Here is a 19,628-nt window from a genome sequence, read left to right on the forward strand (position 1 = left end):
TGTCTGTGTGCTCAGGCTGCTCTGACTCCATCCCACTGCTTTCCAGTTCTTCATCCTTGTGAGCCTTGTCTTCGTCACTCAGCTCGTTGGGGCCGTGCTCTTCCTGGTGCACTGGAAACAGGTACCAGCCCCATTCCCTGGCACCAGGTACCATCCCCTGCCCTGGCACTGTGCCTGGCGTGGGCAGCCCCTCTCTTCCTTCTGCAATGCTCTGGGTTGTGGCCCTGCATCCTCCGGGGGACTGGCACTGGCGTGGGGACGCCCTTCCTCACCCTCATCTTCATCACCCTGACTCAAGCCCAAAGCCATCCATGGATGGGTCCCCACGTCCCCTCGAAGGCAGCTGGAGCTGTGGGCAGCGTGGTGCCAGGCAGGGGGGGACAGGGTGGGTGTGCAGCCCCCTCAGCCTGTCCCAGGCCTCACAGGTAGCACCAATCCCACAGATCCAGCCTGAGCTTCTCCTGTCAGAGCTGCAGAGGAACTACCATGGGGATGAGGGTGCTGAGGTCTTCTCCACTGCCTGGAACACCCTCATGGTCACGGTGAGCAGCCAACAGGCTCCTGCTGGCTTGGGGAGGGGGGTGAAGCACCCACAGGACCTGCTGAGGGTAACCCCAGGTCAGGGGCTCACAGTCTCCAGCCAGACATGGAGCACCGGGCTGGGCTGTTTCTCCTCCCTCCATCACCTCCCCAGGTGCCACCTCCCCCCTTTTGGCAGCCCCCTGATGTTGTTTCCCTCTGTTTCAGTTCTCGTGTTGTGGCGTTCTAGGGCCAGAAGACTTTGGGAATGGCTCCCGCTTCCAGGAGCTGCACCCGGGGACGCCGTGGCCGCAGGCGTGCTGTGCCCGCCACGGGCTGCTGCAGGCAGGGCAGCTGCTGGGCTGGCAGCAGTGCCAGGACAGGAGCCCTGGCTACATCCACGAGCAGGTAGGGCACACACAGCCCTGCTGTGTCCCTGACTCCCAGCCATGGGGCAGCAGCAGCCGCTGCCACTGCGCTGGGGGCCAGGAGCCTGCCCTGCCTGAACCCCCAGCACTGGTCTCTCTGAGCTCCCTGTGGTGGGGGGGGGGAAGGTGCTAGGGTACCCCCTCCACCATCTCTTTTCCACCCCCCACCCCAGGGCTGCTTCTCCACCTTTGGCAGGACCTTGCAGAAGTACATCTCCATCCCTGGGACTTGCAGCTTGGCTGTGCTGGGCATCGAGGTGCTGAGCGGGGCCGGGGGCAGCTGGCACAGGCTCTGAGAGAGGGGGGAGTAGAGCAGGGCTGGTTGAGGGTGTCAGACACCCCTCCTGCTGCAGAGGGGGTGGGTGAAGGACCAGGGAGGGTTTGCTCCCACAGAGCTCAGAGGGGCTTCTCTGCTGCAGGGTCCCTCCAGGGACTGTGGCCATCACCAGGAACCAGGCTCTTCATGATCCCCCTGCCAGGAGCTGCAGGGAGCTGGGGTCGGGCTCTGCTCCCCAGTAACAAGTGACAGGACAAGAGGAAACAGCCTCAAGTTGCCCCAGAGGAGGTTGAGGCTGGAGCTGAGGCAGAACTGTTTCCCTGAGAGGGGTGTCAGCCCCTGTGCCAGGCTGCCCAGGGAGCTGGGGGAGTGCCCAGCCCTAGAGGGATCCCAAAGCCGTGGGGCTGAGGTGCTGAGGGCTGTGGGTCAGTGCTGGGCTGGGCAGGGCTGGGACTGCAGCAGCTTCAAGGGCTTTTCCAACCCCCATGATTCAAGCTGTGTGCTCTCAGGGAGCAGCAGGGTGTGTGGGGGCCCTGCAGCAGGGCTGAATCTGCTCCCCACTCCTCTCCTTTCAGATCTTCGCCATGTTCTTTGCTTTTTGCCTTTATTACAACTTTGACTGAGCAGAGACAGGCCCAGGGCACTGGGAACTGCCCTCAGAGCCACCATCCAGCACCCTCCTTCCATCCTCGAGCCCCATCTCTGCTCCAGCCCACCTGTGATCTCATTTTCCTTGGAGCACAGATGGGACACAGGTTAAACTCCTGGCAGACAACAGAGGCAAAGCACCAGACCTGCTCCCACTGTGATCTGCCCCCTGTCCTCACAACATTAAACAGCTCTGTCCCTCTGTGAGCCACCAAGAATTGTCCTTCTTCCTCCTCATCCTCACAGGCTTCTCTTCCACACCCACCCCCCCTCCCAGAGCTCCAGGTACCCCCTGGGCTTTCCTCCTGAGGACACAGCCCAGCTGCTCTGGGCACCTCAGGAGAGATGGAGAGCGAATAGCTGGGGCTGTTCCACTTGTGAGAGCTGGAAAAGCTGAAGCCCTGCTTCCCTTCCCTGCAGAACAGCCCCAAACCACCAGATAGCAATTAAAACTTGAGAATTTACTTATAGAACAGAACTTTACACACACACACACACAGACACCCTGGGGAAGGAAAGGCCAGAGCTGTGCAGCTGAGCTCGTGTGCACAGGGACAGCAAAGGCAAAGGCCACTGCCAAGACACAACCCACTCAGGAATCCAGCCGAGGCTTCTTGTGCTGCTCACCAACACTCCCCCCTTTCCTCTTCTCCACAGCAGAGTCCCTGCAGGTACTTGTCTCCTTTTGGTTTATTTTCTCTTCCAAAGGCTGAGTGAACACAAAAGGCAGGTGAGGGCTGTAAGTGGGTTTCACAGCCCCACAGCACATCCCACACCTGCAGTGGTGTGTGAGTGAACACATGGTCTGGAAGGAATGGCATGATCCCCCCCCAGGTATAATGACATGAAACATTTGAGAGGGAAGCAAAAAGAGAGGAGGGGAGAGGCAAGAGAGCAGATTCTGCCCAGAGCAGAGAGAGGCTGGGGCTGAGGGAGCAGGGCTGGGGCTCACCCTGCTCAGCTGGCTCGCGAACCTCGCTGTCCACTCCTTGGCCTTCTGCACAAACAGCTGCTTGTTGTATTTGTACTCTGAGGACTAAAAGGAATTAGGATGAAATCTCTGTCTTGCTCATTAAAGAGATTTAATACTAATTCATAATAATGAGCCCTGGCCCAGGCTGCCCAGGGAGGGTGTGGAGGCTCCTTCTTGGGAGATTCCCAAACCCCACCTGGACACGTTCCTGTGTCCCCTGAGCAAGGGGAACCTGCTGTAGCAGGGGCTGGAGCAGCTCTGCAGGGCCCTTCCAGCACCTACCATCTGAGGTTCTGTGATACAAACCTCTCAGCAAGAAGCTGGGTCTGAGGTTTGGCTGTAGTACTCAAACTGTACCCAAACTGCCACAAGCTGCTTCAGGGAAATGCCATCCCACCCCCAGGCCCAAACCAGACCAGGTTCCCTGCTGTGGCAGTCTGGTGCTGCAGAGGGAGTGCAGCTTCAGCCCAGCTCAGCCCCCTTGCCAGCCCCCAGCCCTCCCCACGTACTATGTCTGCCATGAGAGGGTCATCGGGGTTGGGCTCAGCCATCAGCAGCTGCACAGAGCTCAGCAGTGTGGAGATGCTCAAGGAAGGTCTCCATGCACCCTTCAGAGGAAATGGGGAGAGAAACAGTTAAGGAGAAAGAAATCTCAAGGGAAACCTCAGGGCTGAGGGTGTTCTGACACATGGAGGCAGGCCCAGGGCTGAGGCCTGCACACGGCTCACACCAGACCTGGGGAGCAGGGACTGGGAACCTGCCCAGAGGAAAAGCACCTGGGAGGTCCCCAAACCATTCTGTGAGCTCTCAGTCAACCTCAGATCCATTCCCAGCTCCACAGCTGTGGCCTCCCCAGGGAGACCCAACCAGCAGCCCCAGTCTCTGCTCTGTGTCTCTGCACTGGGTGGCCATCAGGAGCCCCTTTGCACATGGCCACTTTCAACTCCAACCCTTAAAGCCCTTGGAAGCTCAGGTGGAACAGAGAGGGTCATGTTCTAGTCTCTAAACAAAGGAGACACAGCTCAAAACCTTTACTCCAGTGTAAATAAATCAGTAGCAAACAGACATTCAATAAGGCTTTTACAAGGCAGAGATAAGGAGCTCATTATCCCCTCCAGGCTCACTTACCCAGTCCCACATGGCACTGCCTCACCTTTGGGGGTAACTTAAGAACATCCAGGCAAATCCTCCCAGCAGAGTCAATGTTGGGATGATAGATGGGGGTCAGGAAGCGAATCTTTGGGGGCTCAAAGGGGTACCTTTAAGGGAGAAGAGGAAAGAAAGAATTACTCCTCCATTTGGACACCAGTCACTTCATCACCCACAGGATGCCACCAGTTCCTCCTCCCAGCTGCTTGCTGAGCACCAGCCTCCTTCCCTCTCAGTTCTGGGGGTGGCTGTGCTCTGCCTCAGCTGCTTCCAGTTGTGTCTGACCACCAGTGTCCTGGGGAACTTTCCTCAAAGAGGCAAACGTGATAGGAAGCTTTCTACTCATGAAGGAGCTCCTGACCAGAGAGCTTTGGGACAATCTGGTAAGGTCAGACCTTGTCATAACACTTTTAGTTTGTTAGCCCCACATTTTGTGATGCTCTTGTGGCTTTTTGTTGGGAAGTTAAAGGAAAGACCAAAGTGGGAGCAATTACATCAAATATCTTCCTTCAGTCTGGTTCTTTTTAAAGGAGCACTACACCAGCTTCTTTAACTCTTAAGTCATTGCCCACTTACCTTTCAGGAACAAGTATTTCCAGGTTGAAGATCCCTTTCTCATATGGTGTGTCTGCACCTCCTAAAATCTCTTTGAAAGAGAAATGAGAAGATGAGTGTTAGTCCAGAATCACTTGGATGTGCCTGAGGGTCTCCACATACCACTCAGTGTCCCTCTAACACTGCTTAGCTCCAGGTATAAAACACCCTCATCAGATCATCTGGCACCAGTTGCACCCCATGGCAACCCAGACTGGAGGCACACTGAGCCATCAGCCAAACTATGTTTAAAAAACACCACCAAGAAACCCCCCTAACCCACTCTAAAGTGCCTAAAATCCCCCACTTCCAACTTGTCAGGTGCCCTCCAGCTGGCAGCAGGCCCTCAGGCAGCCCTCCCTTCCAGCAGAGTCCCCCTGAGGTACTCACGTGCCCGCAGGTTGCCCAGCTGGTGCTCATGTTGCCAGCAGGTGATGCCTGGGGGAGGCTCTGTGGTCAGGAGGGAGAGCTCCCTCTTCAGCCTCGATGCTCTCTGCATTGTGCTGGAACTCCCAGAGCCTGGATGGAGCTGCTCCCAAAATGGGCCTTCAAAAGTAGCTCTTAATAGTGACCAGTTGGATTTTGGTTTGGGGTGGTTTTTTTTGATGAGGAAGTCACCTGGGTTTCAAGTTGTTATCCTGATGTGATAACCAGTCCCAGAGTGGCTGAGGGTGCTCCTGGAGCTGCTCTTGCACCCAGCTGAAGGGGGAGAAACAAATCACAGAATCTTAAGGGCTGGAAGGGACCTCAAAAGCTCATCCAGTGCAACTCCCCTGCCAGAGCAGGGCCACAGGAACTCATCCAGGTGGGTTTGGAATGCCTCCAGAGAAGGAGACTCCATACCCCTCTGGGCAGCCCCTTTCAGTGCTCCCTCACCTCAACAGGGAAGACATTTTTATAACCAGTCCTGCCCTCCCACCCCATGATGAGTCCCACCAACCCTCCCAAGACTGTGATCCCAACCCCTTGTCCCTCCAAGCAGACAGGGACCTTCTTCCCATGCCAAGGCATCCCTTAGGAGAGACCCCCAGAGCTGCCTCAGGGATGGATACTATTGATCCCTACCACAGGAACACCCCTGACCCCTCCAGGGCAGGGCCTCCTCCCCTCCACTGCTGGGCCCTGTGGGTAGGAAGACTCTTGCCCCACAGGAGAGACTTGGCCCACATAACTCAGCTGGGAACTCCCTCCCTGGCTTAACTTCTTCCCCCCACCACCAGCGTTACATTCCCCTCTGCCCAGGGCCTAATCACCCCCACACAGACCCCAAGAGACTCCCCCCCTCCCTCACTTCAGCCACACCCCCAGGCTGACCACCTCCACGGAGGAGGAGTCTCATCCCTGCCCCACAGCCCAATGACCCACATTACAGACAGAGATCAGCCCCTTCTCCCCTTAACTGCCCCTCACAGCTGTGGCAGCGGCCTGCCCCGGCCTGAGCTCCCACACGCGCCTCACAACCCCGCCACGAGTGACACACCTGCCCAACCCCACACTGACCGGCCACCCCTCCCAGTCCAAATCACCTCTCCCGACTTAATTAACCCTTCCCGGCCTAATGAACCCCTCCCGGCCCAATTAACCCCTCCCGGCCTAATCACCGTCTCACCGGCAGCGGCTCAGGCGGGACCTTCCCCCCCCCCCCCGGCGCCTGGCAACGAGGGGAGACGCCTGACGCCCAGCCCCGCCCCACGGCCCGGAGTGCCGAGCGCTGATTGGCTCTCGTCAGCCTCGCCCCGCCTCACAGCCCGGCCAGCCGAGCGCTGATTGGCTCCCGCCAGCCTCGCCCCGCCCCCAACCCGCAGGCGGCCGTTTCGATTTCGAAGCGGAGGGACGCTGCCATTGGCTGAGGCTGAAAGGCGGGAGCGCAGGCCCCGCCCCCTCAGCCAAACCCCCTCAGGAGCGGGGCCGCGGCCGCCGCCGCCTCCCCGGGACCCCCGGCCGCAGCCCCCCGGCCTCAGCCGCCGCTAAAGCCCCGCAGGCAGCGGGCTGAGCCCCGCTGGGGACGGCCCGCACAACCCCTCCCTTCCCGTCCTCAGGCAGAGAGGCTCTTGCGTAACCGCGGCAGCCCAGCCCGGTCCCTCCTCCCCCGGCCGGCGTTGTGTAACGGGGCCCTGTGGGCCTCCGGGAGGAACGGGCGCCGGGCCCGCTGCGCCTGCAGCCCACGGGGAAGGAGGTAAAGGCGGGCGGGGGGCGCTGGGAGCCGCGGCGGAGGCGTGGGGCCGGGCTGGGGGCCGCCTCCGCTCCCCTCGTCCCGTCCCCACACGGGCACCGTCCCCACACGGGCACCGTCCCCACACGGGCACCGTCCCCGGGCCGCTGTACGGCTAAGAGCCGGCCCAGCTCTTCCACGGGGCTGGCTTTGTGGCTGTTTTCCTGCCAAGAAAATGCCCTTTCCTTGTATCAAGGAAAGTCTCAGCTACAGCTGAGACTTTACCGGTCGCCTGAGCTGTCAGGAGAAATACCACCGAGGTGCTGGATCAACAGCAGCCTCAGGTCTGGCTGGGTGTGGAGCCTGAGGTTATGTAACCAAGTCCGTGCAGGAAAATGGCATTTGTGGATCCCAGATAAGGTTCTCGAGCCCACCAAATCCCAATATGCAGTTTACTTTCACTTTCAGTTGCAGAACGGCCTTTTCCGAGGGGCTGACATATGCATTAAAGCTTTATAATGGTATTGTGGTCACTTTGGAGCAGACAGGCTCAAAGCCAAGGGCAATGCCAGTGAGTTGATGTAAATGGACAGTGGAAAGGAAATGAAACTGTTAAAATTTCCTTCCCAGCTCCTGGGCCTCCACCCCTCTGTGCCCCATCTTGCTCCATCTTGCCCTGCCCTCCTCCTCCTCCCTCAGGAGCTGAGTCAGTCTGTCTGATGCAGAATCCTCCTCGATGCATACACTGATGGTCTTTAGGAGTGTTCAAAGGTGGCTCACTCATCTCCCCATGCTTGTAGGGACAGGAGCAGCACAGCTGGATTTGGATGGTGACGCTGTGACAAGCGCTGGTGCCTCCCCAGCAGATCTCTGCCTGCAGAGAGAAATGCTTATCAGCGGGAGAGCCATCAGCAGCACTTGTGTGGCCTCCTCTTTTTGGGGTGAGATGGTGTAAAGACCTTGGAGCATCAGGCAGATAACCCTTGAGGTAAGGGCCTGTTGTCTGGTTTGAGGTTTTCCCTGCTTTCTGCTGTGGTGTACCTCTCCCAGAGGGTGGGATATGTTGGGTACAAGGTGTATTTTCTGCCAGTGCTGGTGGGTTTTTGAGGAGTGGGTGTAATGCAGATGTGGTGGGAGTCTGCCTCAACCCTGCTGGGTGAATGGCCCCAAGTCACCAGTTCATGGAGACTGACAAGAGAAATCCTACAGCAAAGACAGTGCCAGCTGCCCCCAGTTTATACTGGGCATGACTCCAATGGGAACAGCCCTGTGCCTCATTGGGCTCAGCTCTCCTGGCCATGTTCCCCCCCAGCTCCTTGTGCACAGCCCATCCTCCCCCACTGCCCCCAGTCCACTCACTGGTGGGACAGGGTGAGGGGCAGAAACAGCCCTGATGCTGTGCAGCCCTGCTCAGTGACACCCAAACATCCCTCTGTTATCAACTCTGCAGTGTAAACCCAAAACACAGCCCTGGAGCAGCTACCAGGAAGGACATTAACTCCATCCCAGATGAAACCTGGTTTGCCAGCAACTGAGTGCTCTCTGGAGCAGCTGCAGAGTCTCCTTGTGCTTCCTGTTGTCTCAGGAGGTGTGATGTGGGCAGGGCTGTGCTGAGCTGGGGTGCAAAGAGCACCCCACAGAGCCCAAACCATCAAGTTTGGGGGGAGTTGTTTACTGGGGACATTGTGATGGGCTGTGTGCCTGGGAGCACAACTGGCCTTGTTCCAGTGACGCTGGTGAGTGTTTTTGGGATCAGGGCAAGTCAGATCAGCTTTTATGAGCCTGGTAAAGCTGTTGATTGTGGGTTGAGCAGGAAGAGGCCGAGTCACCTACTGCAACTGTTTGGGAGGGTGTGAGTGAAACACTTTGGCTGGAAGGGCTGGACTGGATTCAAGATGATTGTTTGGTTCTTTACTTGTCCCTCTATCCACTCTGGGGTGGGTGTTGAGCTTCCCCCCTTTTACCTGGGATAGAGGGAGTTGGGAAGGTGCTGCAGGGTTTGGTACAAACACGAGGTGGCAGCCATGCTCCTCGTTTGTCTGCCGTGTGAACAGAGCAGGCAGCAGCTTCTGTGAGGCAGTTACTCAGACTCTGCTCTGAGCTGCCCAGATGAGAGCCAAGATCAGCCCTCCTGCTCAGCCCTGAAACGCTGCCAAAGCAGTTCAAAATTCCTCTTAAACACAAAGAGAAGCTCCTTTGGTGCTGAGGTGAGGGAGCCCTGGCCCAGGCTGCCCAGGGAGGGTGTGGAGGCTCCTTCTCGGGAGGTTCCCAACCCCACCTGGACACGTTCCTGTGCCCCCTGAGTGAGGGGAACCTGCTTTAGCAGGGGCTGGAGCAGCTCTGGAGGGCCCTTCCAACACCCATTACTCTGGGATTCTATGTTAAGTGACCTTTAACAGGATTATGTATCCCAAAAGCCAAGGGTGCCCTTCCTCTTTCAGCAGGGCTGGGAACAGCCAGCATGTCCCATCGCACCGTTCACCTTTTCCGGAAGGGCCTTCGGCTTCATGACAACCCAACTCTCTTGGCTGCAGTGGAGTCCTCACAGATCCTCTACCCTGTCTACATCCTGGACAGAGAGTTTGTGACATCAGTGATGCACATCGGGGCCCTGCGCTGGCATTTCCTGCTCCAGTCCCTGCAGGATCTCCAGAAAAGCTTGTGTCAGCTGGGCTCTTGCTTACTGGTTCTTCAAGGAGAGTATGAGCCTGTCCTGAAAGCTCACATCCAGAAGTGGAACATCACACAAGTGACTCTGGATGCAGAGATGGAACCCTTTTACAAGGAGATGGAGAGCAACATCCGGCGCCTGGGGGAGGAGCTGGGCTTTGAGGTGCTTTCCCTGGTGGGCCACAGTCTGTACGACACCAAACGGTACGTGATTGCCCCAAACACCAGTGAGGGGGTTCCAGGAGGTTGATTTGAGGGTTTGAAGGCATCAGGGGGAAAAGGCCAAGGATTTTGATCTTCAAAAGCCACCTGGACACGTTCCTGTGGGACCTGATCTAGGTGGGAACTGCTTTAGCAGGGAGGTTGGACTAGATGATCCCTACAGGTCCCTTCAATCCCCCACCATTCTCTGATTCTGAGTCCTGGTGTGTTCCTTTTGGGGAGAAAGGGACTCTCTGAGATGAATGTGGCACTGTTTGCTGGAGAATTTTTGTGCTGGGAGTACCAGCAGGGATTTGCAGGGCTGTTGGGACATTAGGCTGGGAGGTCAGCATAAAGATGTGGTTCATTTTTCCCTTTTGGCCACTTGAATTCACTCAGACCCTTGGGTTAGTTACTTCTTTTAAACAGAGTGGAAGAAATTGTGTAACCTGTTCACTAGGACTTTTACACAGATACCTTTCTGTGTGTCAGATTTTTACCTTTCATAGAATGACAGAATGGTGGGGGTTGGAAGGGACCTTTGGAGACTTCCCCTGATGTCTGGATGCACTTGGATCCAAGCTGTGTCTGGATGACTGAAGAGAACTGAAATCAATAATGCTAGAGGGGTAATCAGTAACAGAGCAGGACCTCCCAGAGTAGGTCTCCTAACCCCTGCAGCTCCAGCTTCCCTTTTGGTTTATATTCTGCTGAAAACTGGCCTGGTGTTATTTAGGATTTTGGAGCTGAATGGTGGAAGTCCCCCACTAACATACAAGAAGTTCCTTCACATCCTGTCTCTGCTCGGTGACCCCGAGGTGCCTGTTCGAAACCTCACAGCTGAAGACTTCCAGTAAGTACCAGCCAGCAGGAGATTGCAGCTCCTTTTTATCTGCCCTAAAGAACAGCCAGGCCCAAATGCCAAACCAGATGGATCTTACTCTGTGTTGCTTCTGTGCCTGGAGGGTTCCTGACTGTGTGTGCAGGGGAAGTGACTGCTGTGGGGAGGGGAGAGCAGGTGGAGGCTGACGTGGGCCAAAGACTTCAGCTTTTGCAAGGCACATCGAGAAGAATTTCAAGATATGTGAAAGTTTACCAGAGGAATGGCAGGGCTCTTCCTCAAAGGTGTGTTCTAGATCCACAGAATGGTGAGGTTGGAAGAGCCCTTGAAACTCATCGAGTCCAACTGCTCCTCTCACTCTGCCAAGCTCATCACTAAACCATGTCCTTCAGCACCTCAGCTTTAGGATCCCTCCAGGGCTGGGCACTCCCCCAGCTCACTGGGCAGCCTGGCACAGGGGCTGACAACCCTGTCAGGGAAACAGTTCTGCCTCAGCTCCAATCTCAACCTTCCCTGGGGCAACTGCAGCCCATTGCCTCTTATCCTGTCATCCATTGCTGGGGAGCAGAGCCTGACCCCCAGCTCCCTGCAGCCTCCTGGCAGGGAGTGTCAGAGAGTGCTCCTGTCTCCCCTCAGCCTCCTCTGCTGCAGGCTGAACACCCCTATTCCCTCAGCCCCTCAGTGTCTCTCTGGCAGTGAGAGATTCCTCTGAAATCAAAATTCAGGCAGGAACTGGATGAAACACTATTGTTTGTTTTATGGAGGAAGTTTGGTGAGATGATCATGCTGTTCCCTTCTGGCTTTAAATCTCTTTTCCCCTCCCCTCTGCTGTATGGGAAGGGGGGACTGAGTTCACGTCTCCCAGGACTTGAGAAGCAGCTCAGAGTCAAGGATGCCTTATGTTTAGCTCTGTGTGGGGGAAGGTTAGTGATCCTGACCCAAAGTGGGGAAAGGCTGGGGTAGGACAGAGCTCGCCACTGAGGATGGGACTGCAGATAACCCAGACTTACTTCTCCTCACCTTGGGGGAATCCTGTCAGTCACTGCCTGACTCTTGTCCTCAGTCCCATTAAAAGATCCATGTCCTTACAGGGATAGATCAGTTCCTATATTATTTTTTTCTTGCACTGTGTTTTTCCTCTTTTTTTTTTGTCACTAATCAATGTCTTTGCACTTTGCAAATTAATGATGATGAGAGATAAATGGTTCACATGCTTCCCAGCAGCCCTCTGTTGTGCCAGGGCTCTGAGAGCTGCACTGGCCCCTGCTCTAGGTGTCTGCAACAGAGCTGAGCTCAGTTTTTCCAGGTAAGTAGAAAGATCTCTATTGGTCTCTTGAGTTCATTCATGGGTTTTGAGAAGTCTGCATGCCACTAACACTCTCTGAACCTCCTCTTCTGTGTTTTACAGGGGGGAAACCCCATGCCCTGGTGCTTTTCCAGCCTCACAGGGAAGTCAGAGGCTACAGAAGAGATGTGGAGGGCTGCTCAGAGGCATGGGCCTGGGGAGCCTCCACCTTTGTTAAGGAGGAGCAGCTAGGGAGGTGGCCCAGGGAGCTGATCTGCCTTCTTCCCTGTGAAACCTCTTCCAGAGTGACCTCTCACCTGAGGCACAGGAGCTGGAGCAGCCTTTGGAGGCAGCACCAGTGTCCTATAATGATGATAATAATAATGAGTCTGAGGAAGCTCTTAGCTCCCTCCCAGGGGTGGATGAGACAGCTGGGGGAAGCTGGAGAGGAGGTGCCTCTGAGTCTCACATAGCAGATGGGATGTGAGAGGGGTGTCTGAGCTGTGGGGGCTGCAGCTGACTGCTCTGGGCACTGTAATTTGGTGGAGCTGTTCCTCTTCAGGCCAGAATTACCTGCAGCAATTGCAGGAGAGGGCAGCCTGAGGTTTCTGGTTATGGTTTTGGTCTCCTGCACTGGGTCTGTGCTGTGACAGAGGCAATGGCAGGGGTCTTCCTCCATCTCCAGGCTCTGGTTCCCTCTTTGATGAGGCCTCTCTTTCACATTAGGAGATGTAGGCCCCCTGACCTGGGCCTGGCTGAGTGTTACAGGGTGCCTCTCCCTGTGGATTTGAACATCCCCCTGGAGAGTCTCTCTCCTTGGAAAGGAGGAGAGACTGAAGGGCTGCAGCGCCTGGAGCAACACTTGACTGACCAGGTCAGCCTTGATTTTACATGGGAGGTGCTGGTGGCTCTGAGTGGGCTGAGGTTTGCCTCCTCCTTTTATGTCTGGTTGTATCTGGATGTTGAGAAGCTGCTCAGCCATGGAGTCTTGTTCCAGCTCTAGCTGAGGTTTTTCCCTGCTGGGGCTCAGCTCTTGGCAGCTAAGCCATAAAGTGGAAAAGATCTTCCTTGTACTGCTGTTGGACCGAGGGAGCTGTTCCCTGTGTTACAACATCACTCACAGCTCTCTGGCAAGAGCAGAGTTTCCCAGCACCCACAGCTGAGACGTGGCCTTGATGTTGGAGGTGCTTGGAGGAGAGAGATCTGTGTGTTTGGAGCTCTTGGGAGAGGGTGGCAGCCTGGTCTCGAGCTTTTGCTGCCTTGGTGGTGTGATTTGTGGGAGTATTTTCTCTGCATCACATCAAACAGGCCTCTGATGCAAAAGCCAGTTGCCAAGAGTTTTCCCTTCTTTTGTCAGCTGGACACTTGTCACCTGCTACTGCCTGAGCCTGGATTTCTCTTTGCATTTTTAGGGCTGGGTGGCACATTTTACTAAACCAAAAACAATCCCAAATTCCCTGCTTCCAAGCACCACGGGCCTGAGCCCCTATTTCAGCGTGGGCTGTCTGTCAGTTCGCACCTTCTTCTACAGGCTGTCAAACATTTATGCTCAGGTAAGAAAATGATTGGTCCCAGTGAAGTAAATCCAGCACTGTCACATGTCTGGGTGGGTGGGAGGTTAGGATTTCACACCTGGATCAGCTTGGTAGAGACTTAAACGATGCTGATGTCTTCTCAGAGGGTGCTGTGACGTCTGTGAAGAGGCTTTATATGCACCTGGGAATGTTCACAGTGGAGGCTCCTTCTCTAGAGGGCTTCAAAACCCCCACCTGGACACATTCCTGTGGGACCTGATCTAGGTGGGACCTTGCTTTGGCAGGAGGTTGGTCTGGATGATCTCTAAAGGTCCCTTCCAGCCCCACCATGCTGTGCTTCTGTCAGATACAATAAACAGGGAGAAATGAAAGCCCAGGAAAACCCTCCTGAAATCCAAGGAGTTCAAGACTTTTGCCTGGTGTTCAAGTGAAGGGGTTTTTTTTTGATCATTTCAGCATGTTCAAGCAGTTTTGCTTTTAGAAACCATCTGTTTTCATCTGAGACAAGTTCTAAGTGTGGCATGAGCCAAAAGCAGCTTCTGGAAACTTGTTTGATTCTTCAGAAAAAGTAGTTGAAACCAAGGCAGGAAAAGCAAGTCCCTTCCTTCCCCCAAGCTGCTGCCCCTGAGCATCTCTTGAGACATGCCTGAACCACCTGAATTCATGAATGTGCTGATCATATTGTTTTATTTCTATGGAGATGTTCATGAATAATGATGTTTTAGTGATACTTTCATTTACAGGTTAATAAACACACATCTGGGTTAAAAAGCTCCCAGCTTGGGAGGCAAATAGAGAATGTTTGAGGTAACACTGAGGTGGAACAGGGCTCAGCTTTGCTCTTGGGCAGAGCATTGCTTCAGATCTCTGGTTTCTTTGCCTTTCAGGGTAAAGTGCCTGAAGTCTAATTAGAAGGATCTTTATTTCATGGGCCTGACAGTTCACACAAGAAGTGGGGCCACAGTAGGAAATGAACCTCTCACTTCATGCGTTTTGCAGGCCAAGCACCACTCTCTGCCCCCAGTGTCACTCCAAGGGCAGCTCCTGTGGAGGGAGTTCTTCTATACAGTGGCCTCAGCAACACCCAACTTCACCAGGATGGTGGGGAACCCCATCTGCCTGCAGATCCCTTGGTATGAGGATGCAGAGAAGCTCCACAAATGGAAAACGGTAACGAGATGCATCAGCACAGCTTCTGCCTTTCACTTTGGACACTTGCTGTGGCCCTGGGGCTGGGCCCTGCTGGCTGGTTGAGGGGAGGGCTGACAGCAGCGTGGAAAGAGGAGAGAATTGTACTGAAGCTTTCTAGGGGAGGGCTGAGCTTTGTTTCCTGCTGCAGGCACAGACGGGCTTCCCCTGGATCGATGCCATCATGACCCAGCTGCAGCAGGAGGGCTGGATCCATCACCTCGCCCGCCACGCCGTCGCCTGCTTCCTCACACGGGGGGACCTCTGGATCAGCTGGGAGGAGGGCATGAAGGTGCACTTCTGCCTTTTGGCTTTTCTCTCTTGTATCTGCCCTAGAGACAGCCCTGCAAAACATGAGCCTGGCAGTGCAGAGCAGGGCTGCCTTCCCAAGCCTTGCTACAAACCTCCTGCTCCATGACATCTGGTGTCTTGCTGAGTGTGAGCTTTGCTGTGCTGGGTGCAGCAGGGGGTACTCGTTCCCATCCTCAAAGCCTGATGAGTTCTGGATGATGAGGCTGTTGGAGACCTGCTCAGTCTGCTGCAGGCTTCAAAGCCAGACCTTTGGGCATCAGGTTGCTCTTTCTTCTGTCTTGCTGGAGAGCCATCTCTCTGTGCCCTGTGAGAAGGACAGCCCAGACCAGCATGGTGCTGTGGACAAGAGGAAAAGGGCTCAAGTTGCCCCAGGGAAGGTTGGGATTGGAGCTGAGGAAGAACTTTTTTCAGTGAGAGAGTGTTATTAAAGCTTAAGCATTGGGTTGAGCTGCCCAGGGAGGTGGGGAGTCCCCATCCCTGGAGATACTTAAGAGACACAGAGCTGAGGTGCTGAGGGCCATGGGTTAGTGGTGGGCTGGGCAGGGTGAGGGGAAGGCTGGGACTGCAGCAGCTGTAAGGTCTGTTCCAACCACGATGATTCAGTGAGTGTAGCAGCAAAGCCTCAGCCCTCACCCCCCCCCACTCTTGCTGATTTTTCAGGAACTGAACCATCTCATGAGTATTTCTCTCTCTTTCCATCCCTGGAGTGCAGGTGTTTGAAGAGATGCTTTTAGATGCTGACTACAGCATCAATGCAGGGAACTGGATGTGGCTGTCAGCCAGTGCCTTCTTCCACCAGTACACGAGGATCTTCTGCCCCGTCCGCTTTGGGAAGCGCACGGACCCCGAGGGGAAGTACATCCGGTAGGACAACGTGTGCCACAGCCCCCCAGCTCCCCTGCAGCTTCCCCAGCTCCCCCTACAGCAGGAGCTGATGACTTCAGTCTGTTTGAAACACACACCTCAGGGGAACAGGGCTTTATTGGGCACGTAAGGAAAGTGAGGCACAGAGAAGCAGAGACACCCCGTGGGCTTGGCAGTGAGAGGGGAGGGGTTGGGCTCCATCAGCTCAAAGGTCTTTTCCAACCAAACAATTCTATGAAGTTTAGGTTGAAATGTCAGTGAAAATGTTCAAACCCAAAGTATTTTAGATGAAGGCAAAACTGGAGTGATGTTTGAGTCAGTTGAGTCCAGTTGTGTGCTGTAAAGGTCACTTTTGGAAGCATCACCCTATGGAGCATTTAGTGCCAGATGAATCAGAACTTCCCCAGGGATTGTAGCATCAACACACTCACCAAGAATGAATGAGGTGCAGGTTGGCTGAACACTTCTCTTGAATGCATCATTATTTGTCTGCAGGATTATAAAACCCTGGTTTATTCCTGTTCTGTAGGAAATATTTGCCTATACTAAAGAACTTTCCTCCAAAGTACATCTACGAGCCCTGGACAGCATCTGAGGAGGAGCAGAAGCAAGCAGGGTGTATCATAGGTAATTAATTTGGGTCCCTTGCTAAAGATACTGCTGCTGCCAACTGTGCTCAATGATGCCATGTGTGAGAGAGAGGGGTTGTGCTGCCAACACAGGTCACCTTCTGCAAACAGACTGCTCCAGCAGCCTGCCTTCTGGCAATTCTCCTTTGAAGCTTTTCACTGGAGTCTGATTGCAGAGCAAACACTTTTGCCTTGACTTAATGTCCTGAAACTGCTGGATCACTCAAAGTTGTTGCCTTTGCATTCATCTGTCTCTGGTTCTTGGCTGTCTTTGGTGTCTGAACACCTTATGCTCCATCTTTGAAGTCTCATGCAGTCTCCTCTGTGTAAGTGGGGGTTCTGACTCTTGGTAGGGAGAAACAGCACCCTCTGAAGAGTTTGGTCACGTCTCTCTTAGATGCCATTGATGTGAAGAAAAGCTGCAAACATTTGCCCTGGTGCAAATGCAGCCAATCACCCTCAATTAGTCTTTTAAAGCTCCCTGTCTCCATGTTGTGCCAGGTCAGGATTACCCCTTCCCCATGGTGAACCACAAGGAAGTCAGTGATCACAACCTGCAGCTGATGAAACAGGTCAGAGAGGAGCAGCAGAGAACAGCTCAGCTCACACGAGGTGAGAGCTGCTGCAGAGACTGTCACCAGCCTCAGGGGTCAGGTTTGGGTTGATTTGGGGGTTGGGGTTGGTTGGGTGTTGATTTGGGGGTTGGGTTGTTGATCTGGGGGTTGGTTGGGTGTTGATTTCCAGGACTCTTTTCATGACCAACACCACACACAGCTCTTCTAGTTACTGTTAGAACAGGAAAGCAGGGATTGGGGAGTGTCCCTTCCCTCTGGCTGTTGGTGCAGGGTGGGAGCCTGCTCACCCCTGCTTCCCAAACCCAGAGCTTGCCCAGCTCTGCACAGACTCCCTCCCCAGCCCCTGGCTTTGCAAGGGTCGTCTCCACAGGCCACAAATCCCTACAGCTCCGCCCACACACTGTTGCTTGTCCTCCTTACCACCATCTGCCCTGCCCACTGCAGGAATGCTCAGAGATTCCAAGGTAAATCTCTTAGAGCTCAGCTCTCAGGGGCTTTTGTTTTCATTTACCTTTTGACCTTGTTTCCTAAATCCCAGAGTGGGAGTTCCCAGGTGAGGCTGGAACACTCAGGCTCTGAGAGAACCTGAAGGAAGGAGACATCTCCAGTCACATAGACCAGAGAATATATGGCACTTGTGCCCTTCAGAGTGAAATCCCAGGCCCTGCGATGAGCTCTTGGCCTCAGAGGGAACCTGCAGGAAGGAAAAGGAAGCAAAGCTTTTGCATCTGAGTGTGTTCCACTGTGTGTATGAACAGGAGCTCACCTCACAGCAGCTGAGAGGCCCCTTCACTCCTCCTGCCTCAGCTGCTGTGGTCACAAGGGATTCCCTGTTCCCCATCCTTTGCACATTCATGTGGCCAGGAGCTTGTGCCCTGCTTCCTCACAGGTGTCTCCAGTGGCTGCTGACAGTTCTCCCTCAAGCCCTGTGGCACAGAGCAGGAAATGTTGTGATTGCTCTTGGGAGCTGTGGGAAACCAAAGCCTGAGCAGCACAGTCCCCTGTTCTCAGCCTGCTCCTTGCTGCCTGTCAACAGCAGCATTTCCCGTCCCGCCCCTGTGGCTCCTGTCCCGCCCCTGTGGCTCCCGTCCCGCCCCTGTGGCTCCCGTCCCGCCCCTGTGGCTCCCGTCCCGCCCCTGTGGCTCCCGTCCCGCCCCTGTGGCTCCCGTCCCGCCCCTGTGGCTCCCGTCCTGCCCCTGTGGCTCCCGTCCTGCCCCTGTGGCTCCCGTCCCGCCCCTGTGGCTCCTGTCCCGCCCCTGGAGGCCGTCCCAGCACTGGGGGCCGTCCCACTGAGTTCAGGGGCGGGTTTACAAGCTTTTAATTCCTCTTCCCTTTGTGCTGTAGATGATACAGATGATCCCATGGAAACAAAGGTCAAACGTGGCCACTCTGAGGACGTTTCCAAAGGCAAAGTGGCCAAAGTGATGGAGTAACCCAAGGTCCTGACAGGGATTCACTGCTGGGAACTGAAGAGGGGCACAAGGGGAGAGGCAGAGGCCAGCTGCATGGCACAGACTGCACCCTGCTGTGGCCTCCAAGGGAAACCTTGTGTCTGAATGTGTAAATGCAGCTGGTGGGAAGGGAATTGTCTCTGGGAGTGGCTCAGGAGCCGTTGGTTGCAGCTGACAGCTCCATTCAAGAGCTGCCTGGGTCTGGGAGCTCTGGATGCTCCCCTGTTGCTCAGAGCCCTTGGTGTGAGCCAGCCCAGGCAGGATGCAGCACTCACAGACCCACAGGGGAAATGCAAAGGGTAAACTCATCCCCTTCACCAGTCTGTGCCCCTTTAGCAGGGTGCAGCTCCCCCTGGGCTCTGACCCTTCCCACAGCAGGGCACCAACCTCAGCCCTGTTTGATTGCTGCCCCTGGGTGGAGCTTCCTGTGTGTGCAGGGCAGCGATGCCAAATGGCTCCTGAGCGGGCTGAGTGCAGGTCTCTTCCCCACAGCTCTGCTCCTCAGCTCATTCCTCTGCTGCTGGAGGGGAGAGCTTGTTTCTGTCCTGTCCCATGTGTTGAAATCCCCCCTTCCAGTGAAGCCATGAGGTCACAGGGCTGGGTTAGTCAGTTCTGGGGGGTTGTGCTGGGGGTGGGGGGACTGAAATGGGGTTTTAGGCCCTATAGCTGCCCCCTGGGGCTTCAAAAGTAATAAAGAGTCCTACCATGGCAATGCTCTGGTGTGTGCAGCCACCTGCTCTGACAGCCAGCCTCCCTTTGCCCCACACACACCAGCTCCAGCCCCTCACACACCAGCTCCAGCCTCTCACTGCCCCACACACACCAGCTCCAGCCTCTCACTGGCCCACACACCAGCCCCAGCCTCTCACTGCCCCACACACACCAGCTCCAGCCTCCCTCTGCCCCACACACACCAGCTCCAGCCTCTCACTGCCCCACACACACCAGCTCCAGCCTCTCACTGGCCACTTCTGGCCTTACACTGGCCACTTTGAGCCTCTCACCGGCCACTTTTGGTCATAAACCGCTCACTGAGCCTTGGGAGGGGCAATTTCCAGCCCCCAACGGGCTCTTTGCAGCCTCAGCCGCTTCCGGCCTCTCAAGGGCCGCTCCAGCCTCGGCCGCCCGTTTCCGGCCTCGAGCTCCGCCACTCGTGGCCGCCGCTTGGTCCCTCCCCGGCCGCACCACGGCCCGTTTGGAGCCGCCGCCGGGGCCGCTCCCGGCCTCGCACCCGCCCGTTTCCCGCCTCTAACGGGCCCGTTTCCGGCGCGGCCGGAAGCGCGTCCCTCCCCTCCGCCAGCTACTTCCGGCGGCCGGCGGAAGCGCAGCCGCCGCTC

General features: G+C 55.6%; 2 protein-coding genes across 5 annotated transcripts; one reads left to right on the forward strand and one right to left on the reverse strand.

The window, feature by feature from the left end:
- Nucleotides 1–2,350: 2,350 nt before the first annotated feature.
- On the reverse strand, nt 2,351–5,269 carry UBE2T (ubiquitin conjugating enzyme E2 T). The gene is made up of 6 exons (XM_010199313.2): nt 4,979–5,269; nt 4,571–4,640; nt 3,999–4,104; nt 3,355–3,453; nt 2,825–2,908; nt 2,351–2,581 (listed from the first exon to the last, which is right to left on the reverse strand). The coding sequence occupies exons 1-6, from the start codon at nt 5,085–5,087 to the stop codon at nt 2,465–2,467; spliced, it is 585 nt and encodes a 194-aa protein (XP_010197615.1). The 5' UTR covers nt 5,088–5,269; the 3' UTR covers nt 2,351–2,464.
- A 1,219-nt stretch (nt 5,270–6,488) lies between these two features.
- On the forward strand, nt 6,489–18,917 carry LOC104559130 (cryptochrome-2). 4 transcript variants are annotated; one of them, XM_062013512.1, is made up of 13 exons: nt 6,489–6,764; nt 7,541–7,728; nt 9,182–9,614; nt 10,348–10,464; nt 11,648–11,758; nt 12,464–12,611; nt 13,150–13,290; nt 14,272–14,442; nt 14,612–14,752; nt 15,485–15,636; nt 16,166–16,263; nt 16,767–16,877; nt 18,185–18,917. In XM_062013512.1, exons 3-13 carry the CDS (start codon nt 9,202–9,204, stop codon nt 18,271–18,273), a joined length of 1,692 nt encoding a protein of 563 aa, XP_061869496.1. In that variant the 5' UTR covers nt 6,489–6,764; nt 7,541–7,728; nt 9,182–9,201; the 3' UTR covers nt 18,274–18,917. The 4 variants fall into 4 exon arrangements, with proteins under 4 accessions (XP_061869496.1, XP_061869495.1, XP_061869497.1 ...); XM_062013511.1 differs by having other exon boundaries at nt 9,185–9,614; XM_062013513.1 differs by having other exon boundaries at nt 9,185–9,614; nt 17,379–18,270.
- The last annotated feature ends 711 nt before the right edge of the window (nt 18,918–19,628 follow it).

This window comes from Colius striatus, chromosome 22 (assembly GCF_028858725.1).
Source record: "Colius striatus isolate bColStr4 chromosome 22, bColStr4.1.hap1, whole genome shotgun sequence".
Taxonomy (NCBI): Eukaryota; Metazoa; Chordata; class Aves; order Coliiformes; family Coliidae; genus Colius; species Colius striatus.